Below are 8,576 nucleotides of genomic sequence, written 5' to 3'. Positions count from 1 at the left end.
ACTAAGGCAGGAAGTGGGAAAGAGGGGACAGCCGGAGAGGGGAGGTGTCTGGGCAAGGCCAGGGGCATGAAGGGGAGGGCTGAGGCCCCCCTCGTTCTTCCTGCTCAGGTCCCTGATTCTCAAGTGCAGCAGCTACCGGCAGGCACGGTGGTGGGGCCAGGAGATCACTGAGCTGGCCCAGGGCCCCGGCAGAGACTTCATACAGCTGCACCAGCATGACAGCTACGCCCCGCCCCGGCCCGGGACCCTGGCCCGGTGGTGAGACCCTGACATCCCTTCGGAGCGTGTCTGTGGGCTTCTGGACCCACTCGGTGTTTTCTGAGTCCTCGATCCTCTTCTATCTCCTCGGACCTCTTCTGACTTCAGTATCCCCCCTCTTTGGCTTCTCTGGTCTCCTTGACCATCTGACCTCTAACCACACTGATATCTAATTCCCCTCTGACCTCGCTGACCCCCGCACTCGCTCATCTCCTCTGACCCTGACCTCTCTCTCCTCCTGTGACCTTTTTAACTGCCCTTTTCCCACGCTGTCTCTCTCTGTGCCTTAGGATCTCTTCAAAACTCTCTGGTTCATTCATTCATTCAGTAAACATTTTCTAAGCCCCTACTACGTGCCAGGCCCAGTGGCAGGAGGAATAAGACAGCCCAGTAGGTGATTCAGTCATGAAGCAATGGCAAGTTGCCATTCTGGAGGAGCCCAGAGAGGGGGGCTCACCCCCACGTGCGGGGACGTCAGGACGGGCTTGCAGGAGACAGCATCCTCGAGGACAAGGATGGCCCCGTGCCCGGAAGCTGGAAGTAGCCTGGCGTGTTGGGGAGCCGCCGGGACTGACCCTTGTGGCAGGGGAGGGGGGAGAAGCAGCTAGAGAAGAGGCGGGGGGTCGGGGGGGCCTGGCTGGGCTCCCCATACTGAGCGGAGGCAGCTGAACCTCATCACAGGCAGGAGGGAGTCAGGGAAGCATTGTTTTCTTGAAGGTGCCGTGGACATTTATTTTTTACACCAGAACTAACAGCTGATACTTACGGAGTACTTACTGGGTGCCGGGAACTGTCCGAAGTGTTTTACGTGTGTTATTAAGTCCTCACGCGAACCCTGTGAGGCAGGTACGGTTGTCTCCATTCTACAGATGGGAACACTGAGGCAAGGAGAGGTTGAGGAACTTGCCCAAGGTCACACAGCCTGTAAACCGTGGAGCTGGGATTCAAATCCGGGCAGGCTGGGCCAAGACCCCGCTCTTCACCATCACACTAGACTATTAATTATTAGAAAGTCAAACAGGGGGCACCTGGCAGGCTGGCTCAGTGGGGGGGAGTGTGTGACTCTTGATCTCGCGGTCGTGAGTTCGAGCCCCACGTTGGGTGTAGAGATTGCTTCAAAAGAGAAAAATCTCAAAAAAATACATAAATGAAATAAAAAGTCAACGCGGAAGCATATATTTTTTAAAGATTTTATTTATTTATTTGAGAAAGCACAAACGAGAGCAAGCATGAGCAGGGGAGGGGCCGAGGGAGAGGGAGAAGCAGACTCCCCACTAATCAGGGAGCTGGACGTGGGGCTTGATCCCAGGATCCCAGGATCATGACCTGAGCCGAAGGCAGACGCTTCACGGACTGAGCCACCCAGGTGCCCCGGTTATTTCTTATCTTAAACGATGCTGCAGTGAACACAGCCTTTGCCTAAGCATTTAATAGGATGCATTCCTAGAAATAGAACGACTGTGTGCATTTAATGATATTAAAGAGTATGTGTGTTTGATATTCTGATAGATTAGGCCGAACTGTCCTGTAAAAATGCTATAACCAATGTATATTCCCATAGTCTAGGAGAATACTCACTTCCCCACATGCTAATATTGAAAGTTGCCAGTGATCTTTATTTTTGCTAACCTCGTGGATTAAAGACATGTTATTTCATCTTAATATCACTTTCCTTCTTCACTAGTGAGACTGAACATCTTTTCCTATGGATGACCATTTTAATTTCCTCTGTGAACTGTCAGTTCTTACCCTCTGCTCACTTTTCAGTTTGCTCGTATGTCTTTTTCTTACTGATTTGTTGGAACTCTTTATGTATGATGTATTATACCTTCCAATCGTTAGTCATCTTCTTTCGTTTATTGTGTCTTCTGTGATTTTTAATTTTATTTAGCTTACAGTGGCACATTTGTCCCACTTTGGTACATCTGATAATACCATCCGACTGCTATGATCTTTGACCCTGCTGTCACCTCTGATCCGGGACTGTCCTCTGGTCTTCACTCTCCAGAGCTTTCTGGCTTCTAACTCCCCTGACCTCCTTGGCTTGGCCTCCTTCCCAGGTTTGTGAATGGGGCAGGTTACTTTGCTGCCCTGGCAGATGCCATCCTACGAGCTCAAGAGGAGATTTTCATCACAGATTGGTGGTGAGTAAGGGAAAAGCTCAAACAGGAAGGGGCAGGATAGGGCCTGCGGCGGATCAGCTTACGGGCCAGCAGAGGGAGGGGCCGGGCCGGGGAGGAGTGGCTGGTTGCTGGGGCTTAGCTTGCCTCTCACCTCTCCGGCCCTGAATGCCAGGTTGAGTCCTGAGATTTACCTGAAGCGTCCGGCCCATTCAGATGACTGGAGGCTTGACATTATGCTCAAGAAGAAGGCGGTGAGGAGAGCGGTCAGGCTGGAGGGGCGGCCTGTGGGGGAGGTTGGTTAGAAGGGACTGCTGCGTGGGAGAAGGTCGGGAATCTGAGGCTTCCCTCGTCATGCCCCTCTCGTACCTGGTATAGACTTCTGTCCCAGTACCCATTACACTTTGTTGTCTTACATGGGGGTGTACGTGTCTTGTCTTTCTCACTGGACGAATATGGCTAGTTTCAGTACAAAGCACGGTGTCTGCCATGTTGGGGGCATCCATAGATGTTAGTGGACGGACAGACGGATGATGGCGAGTGGGGGCCAGTGGACGGATGGATGATGGGAAGAGGGACAGATGGAAGGATAGGTAGTCGGAAGGGGGTGCCAGCAGGAGGGGGGGGTGGGTGGATGGATGATGGATGGTACATCAGGGGGTGAGTAAATGGTTGGGAACATGGGTGGACAGATACTGATAGGCAGGTGAGGAGCTGTGTGGATGGATGAGCTGGTGAACAGGTAGCTTGCCCATTGCTGAGTTGGGTGCGAGCATCATAGCAGGGTGTGAGCGTGGAGGCTCTCCGGGCTGAGTGGAGGTCCACACAGGAGCCCCGAGCATGGGACAGGGTTCTGGAGGGTAGAAGGGGGCCGTCGTGAGAGATCTGAACCCCTCCCCGCCCTCCCCACCAGGAGGAGGGTGTCCGTGTGTCCATCCTGCTGTTTAAGGAAGTGGAGTTGGCCTTGGGCATTAACAGCGGCTACAGCAAGAGAGCTCTGTTGCAGCTGCACCCCAACATAAAGGTGACTCGGGCGTCAGAGACCCCCACACCGACCACGGCCCCCCCTCCCCCCCAGCCTTCCCCATCCCCTCAACCCTCCCTTTCCTTCTCCTCCTTCCGTCTTCCCGTCCTCCTTCCCAATGCCTCCTGTCTTCTCTCACTGAAGCCCGCCCTTGTGAACCCCCCCACACTTGCTGCAGGTCATGCGCCACCCAGACCAGGTGACCCTGTGGGCCCATCACGAGAAGCTCCTGGTCGTGGACCAAGCAGTGGCCTTCCTGGGGGGGCTGGACCTCGCCTACGGCCGCTGGGATGACCTGCGCTACCGCCTGACTGACCTCGGGGACCCCTCTGGACCAGTGGCCCCGCAGGTAATCCCCTAGGCCTTGCTGAGCTCCCTGAAACACAGCCTCGACACACACCCCCCAACCCCTCCGGTCATTCCAGGCACTGCCCACATCGGGGTTCCTCTTTCTGGGGCCCTGGGAAGGTGCTTTGGAGTAGACCCAGTCCCTCCCTCCCCCCACGCCCCCTCCCCACTCCTCTAGGATAGCGAAAGCCGCTGAAGGGGAGGCCCAGGTCCAACTCTCTCCGTCTCACTCTTACTCTCTGTGTCTCTCTGTCTCGCAGTCTTTCGGTGCTCCTCTCTCCTCTCTGGCCCTGGCTCTGTATGGCCCCCCGTGACCTCTCCTTGCCCCCGGCTTGGGTATGTTCCCCTACAGCCTGCCCCCCTGGGCTCCGACACTCCAGGAAGCCCAGACCTCTCGCAAAACCAACTCTTCTGGCTGGGCAAAGACTACAGCAATCTTATCACCAAGGACTGGGTGCAGCTGGACCGGCCTTTTGAGGGTGAGGGTCCCCTCCTCCAAAGCCCCCAAGAGCCGGGAGTAGGGGCAGACGTCCGGGTCGGGGCTGTGAACAGGATGAGCCGGATCAAGGATATCGCGGCCTTCCCTCTGCTCGGCTCCTCGTCCTCCCTGCCCCAAGTGTCCCCAAGAGACCATCCCTGACCTCGCCCCTGATTCTCCCGGGACCCCCAGATTTCATTGACAGAGAGACCACACCGCGGATGCCATGGCGGGACGTTGGGGTGGCCGTGCACGGTCTCCCCGCCCGGGACCTGGCTCGGCATTTCATCCAGCGCTGGAACTTCACCAAGGTGCTCACTCCGTCCTGGGGGTGCTGGAGGTGGGAAGGAGCCACCTCCCCCTGACTGTGATCCCTCCACCTCAGATGACCAAGGCCAAGTACAAGATACCCAGGTACCCCTACCTGCTGCCCAAATCCACCAGCACTGCAGACCAGCTCCCCTTCACGCTCCCAGGGGGGCAGTGCGCCACGGTTCAGGTGAGCCTCCCCGTTTCAACCTGTCCTCACCTCTCCCTCCCTTCAGCCCACTCCCGCAGACCTGAGAGGCCCCCACACCTGAGGTCAGGAGCCACATCACATTCCCTGTCCCCCCTCCCCCCCGCCCCAGGTCTTGCGGTCTGTGGACCGCTGGTCAGCAGGGACTTTGGAGAATTCCATCCTCAATGCCTACCTGCACACCATCAGGGAGAGCCGGCACTTTCTCTATATCGAGGTCTGACGGGGGTGGGGGTGGGGCAGAGAAGGGAGGGGGCGTTCGAGGAGACGGACTGAGGATAGCAGTGGGGTCAGTCCTGCAGGGCTGGTGTGGCTGGGCCTGGGGAGGTGTGCGAGCCCAGGCCCCGGTCCGGGAGCCTCGGGGTGGGGCTGGCGCCAGAACGGAGGGCAGAGGGTAGGGGGCAGCGGCCTGGCGGCTGATGCCTGTCTTTGGTCCCTGCCCCAGAATCAGTTCTTCATTAGCTGCTCAGATGGGCGGACCGTTCTCAACAAGGTGGGCGATGAGATTGTGGACAGAATCCTGAAGGCCCACAAGTAAGGTGGACTGGCGGGAGGATGAGTTGTGGGCGTGGTTTAAGACCCTGGAGGGGCGGGGCTTGGGGCTGGCCCTGCCTCTGACTCCGCCCCCTTCCCCAGACTTGGGCAGTGCTTCCGAGTCTACGTGCTTTTGCCCCTGCTGCCCGGTTTTGAGGGTGACATCACTACAGGTGGTGGGAACTCCATCCAGGCCATTCTGCACTTCACCTACAGGTGAACCCCCATGGCCATCCACCCGCGCCCCTGTCCTGACTCTGTCCCGATCCCTTCCTGCTGGACTTTTGAGGTCCACCTTTCTCCTGACATCCCCCAAGCCCCTCCCCCAGCCTCCACCTCCCTCACCCATTCTTTTCCCTCAGGACCCTGTGCCGTGGGGAGTATTCGATCCTGCATCGCCTCAAAGCAGCCAGTGAGTGCTGGGGGCGGGGGGTTCAAGCCCTGGACCCCTGGGTGGGGGAGCCTATCATTCTCTCCGTGTTCTGGGGTTACTGCTCTGAGATCACAGGTAGTCTTCGACTGTAGGGAGAATGTGGAGAATAGGCTCTAGACCTTTTGAAATGGGGAGGTAGCTGGGACAGGGCTCCATCTGCCCGTGAGGGCACCGGTCACCTCACCCCCCCATCTTTCTTACAGTGGGGACAGCGTGGCGAGACTATATGTCCATCTGTGGGCTTCGCACCCATGGCGAGCTGGGCGGGCACCCGGTCTCAGAGCTGATCTATATCCACAGCAAGATGCTCATCGCTGATGACCGGACAGTCATCATTGGTCAGTCCCTCATCTGGACCCCTGGCAGCGAGAGGAGGGTGGGGTAGGGTGATGGAGACCGGCTGGTCCTCTGGCAGAGGGTCCCCCGGGGCTCAGGCAGACACAGCGTGTCCTGCACCCGTCCCAGGCTCCGCCAACATCAATGACCGCAGCTTGCTGGGGAAGCGGGACAGTGAGCTGGCCGTGCTGATCGAGGACACCGAGATGGAGCCATCCCTCATGGACGGCAGGGACTATCAGGCCGGCAGGTTCGCCTTGAGTTTGCGGAAGCATTGCTTCAGGTAGAGCCCGGATGGGGTGCTGCGGGGGAGGGGGAGGTCGGGAGGGGGCTGGTCTGCCTTCTGGGCAGGTGTGAGGCCTACAGGTAGTATGCAGTCCCCAGTCTGGTTTAGGGTACCAGCAGAGTAGGGCTATCGGAAAAATGAGAAACAAATATTCTAAAAATAATTTGGTAGTTTTTCAAAGTAGTGATCAAAGAAGAGACAGATTAAAGCTCTGTTGGGCTCGTTTACCCTTATTTTACTATTTAACAGTGTGTTTATTTTGAATCACCTGGGTCGGCACAACATAACTTTTCTAGCAGTCAAGCTCTCCAAGGATCTTTTTTTTTTTTTTTTAAGATTTTTAAATTTACTTATTTGTCAGATTGAGAGAGAGAGAGATAGCACAAGCAGGGGGAGTGGCAGGCAGCGGGAGAGGGAGACTCCCCACTGAGCAAGGAGCCTGACGCGGGGCTCGATCCCAGGACCCCGGGATCATGACCTGAGCCGAAGGCAGGTGCTTAACCAACTGAGCCACCCAGGCATCCCAGGTTCTCCAAGGATCTTAATCTGACCTTGTGGGGACCCTTTTGTCCTGTAGTGTGATTCTTGGGGCAGATGCCCGGCCAGACCTGGATCTCCGAGACCCTGTGTGTGATGACTTCTTCCAGCTGTGGCAAGACACAGCTGGGAACAATGCCAACATCTATGAGCAGGTAGGCACCGAGGGGCTGCTGGCTGTGTGGATATCCATTGGTTGTCCTGTTCGGGGTAGGACGGAGAGAGCCCCACCACCGAGCCATTCTCAGAAGGGAGAAGAGGGTGTGGGGGGCATAGCACGGGGTTCAGCGGCTCGGGGTCAGTGTTGGGGGGATGTGGTGTGGGGACTGGGGGCGTCCAGCCCACTTGGGCTTTTGGACTCTTGGCAGAGTCTCTCCAAGCCTTGCTGGCTTCTGTGCCCCCTGCCCACAGATCTTCCGCTGCCTGCCATCCAATGCCACGCACTCCCTGCGGGCACTCCGCGAGTACGTGGCCGTGGAGCCCCTGGCCACAATCAGCCCACCTCTGGCCAGGTCTGAGCTCACCCAGGTCCAGGGCCACCTGGTCCACTTTCCCCTCAAGTTCCTGGAGGATGAGTCTTTGCTGCCCACCCTGGGGAGCAAGGAAGGCGTGATGCCCCTCGAAGTGTGGACATAGCGGCGGCTCCGGCCCGGGACAGCTTACCAGCTGCCGGGCTCCACCGAGGCTGGCTCCCTGCCCCAGCCCTAAGGATGGAGGGCAGTGCCCTCTGAGACCCAGGGCGGGCAGGCAGGCCTGAAGGGGGCTAGAGAAGTCACAGCAGCAGACCCTCCCTTGAGAAGCAGCCAGAAGAGGACGCTCCCGACCCCGGGCTGGGGAGGCGGGAGAGAGTCCCGGAGAAATTCCTTCTCCCTGCTGCCCAGTTGAAACCACTGTTCTGGAGAAGCAAACCTCCGGCTGGCCCTCCTGAAAGCCTGGGGAAGACTGTCCCTGCAGGAGGAAGCCGGCTCTGTCCCGGTTCTTCCATCGCTCCCTTCCTCCTCTTGCCCTTGAACCCCTCCCACCCCACGGCCTCTCCAGGCCCATTACCGCCAAGGTGGAGGGAAGGATGAAGCCTCTTCAGGCTTCAGCCCCCACGGTGGGGAGGGTGGGGTGCACACTAACTACCCCCCCCAGACAGACACTAGCTTTGTATCCGTTCAATAAGCATTTCATAAATAAAGTCATAGAAGAGGGTCCTGCCCCTTCCTTGGCCAAACCGAGAACTGAGCGCTTGCCTCCCCCTTCCCGCCCACATGAGCACTGGGCCCCCGCACCTTCTCGCCACCCAACTCCTGTCTCCTTTTTGCAGCTTCATTTCTATTTACTTGTCTGTAGTCTCAGGAGCTCGGTCACCCAGCTGCTGGGAAGAGGTGTTCACAGTGCGCCTGGCTAGCAGGAAGGGTAGGGCCAAGCCAGGACACCTGGAGAGCCAGGGAGCTGGTGCTTCCCTGCACAAGAGGGGCTGGAGGGGCTGTCTCTTGGTCCTCGAGTGACAGCAGGGGAAGAGGCTCAGGGAAGCCCCTTGGGGAACGGTTAAGGGCATAGGCTTGAGGGCTGGAAGAACTGGGCCCAGATCCTGGGCTTGTCATGACCGAGGTGACCCTGTCAAGTCCTATCACTTCTCTGGGCCTCAGGGGTCCCAACTGGGAAATAGGAATAATACTTCCATAGAGGGATCGCTGTAAAGATGTAGTCACCAATTTAA

The 8,576-nt window shown here is 57.6% G+C and overlaps 1 protein-coding gene across 2 annotated transcripts in view; it reads left to right on the top strand.

The window, feature by feature from the left end:
* The window catches only part of PLD2 (phospholipase D2), a 10,933-nt gene extending 2,875 nt beyond the window's left edge, over window positions 1-8,058 (top strand). For both annotated transcript variants that reach the window (XM_032432082.1, XM_032432081.1), the window contains exons 10-25: window positions 109-258; window positions 2,319-2,402; window positions 2,554-2,632; window positions 3,292-3,402; window positions 3,581-3,751; window positions 4,103-4,229; window positions 4,421-4,539; window positions 4,614-4,727; window positions 4,858-4,962; window positions 5,191-5,279; window positions 5,382-5,495; window positions 5,642-5,691; window positions 5,916-6,050; window positions 6,178-6,331; window positions 6,912-7,026; window positions 7,283-8,058. In XM_032432082.1, the coding sequence (XP_032287973.1) occupies window positions 109-258; window positions 2,319-2,402; window positions 2,554-2,632; window positions 3,292-3,402; window positions 3,581-3,751; window positions 4,103-4,229; window positions 4,421-4,539; window positions 4,614-4,727; window positions 4,858-4,962; window positions 5,191-5,279; window positions 5,382-5,495; window positions 5,642-5,691; window positions 5,916-6,050; window positions 6,178-6,331; window positions 6,912-7,026; window positions 7,283-7,507 (1,942 nt within the window). In that variant the 3' untranslated portion in view covers window positions 7,508-8,058. The remainder of the gene's footprint in view (window positions 1-108; window positions 259-2,318; window positions 2,403-2,553; window positions 2,633-3,291; window positions 3,403-3,580; window positions 3,752-4,102; window positions 4,230-4,420; window positions 4,540-4,613; window positions 4,728-4,857; window positions 4,963-5,190; window positions 5,280-5,381; window positions 5,496-5,641; window positions 5,692-5,915; window positions 6,051-6,177; window positions 6,332-6,911; window positions 7,027-7,282) is intronic.
* Window positions 8,059-8,576: the final 518 nt, after the last annotated feature.

Source organism: Phoca vitulina, unplaced genomic scaffold, assembly GCF_004348235.1.
Source record: "Phoca vitulina isolate PV1807 unplaced genomic scaffold, GSC_HSeal_1.0 scaffold47, whole genome shotgun sequence".
In the NCBI taxonomy this organism is placed as follows: Eukaryota; Metazoa; Chordata; class Mammalia; order Carnivora; family Phocidae; genus Phoca; species Phoca vitulina.
This window is presented reverse-complemented; position numbering and strand designations above follow the sequence as displayed.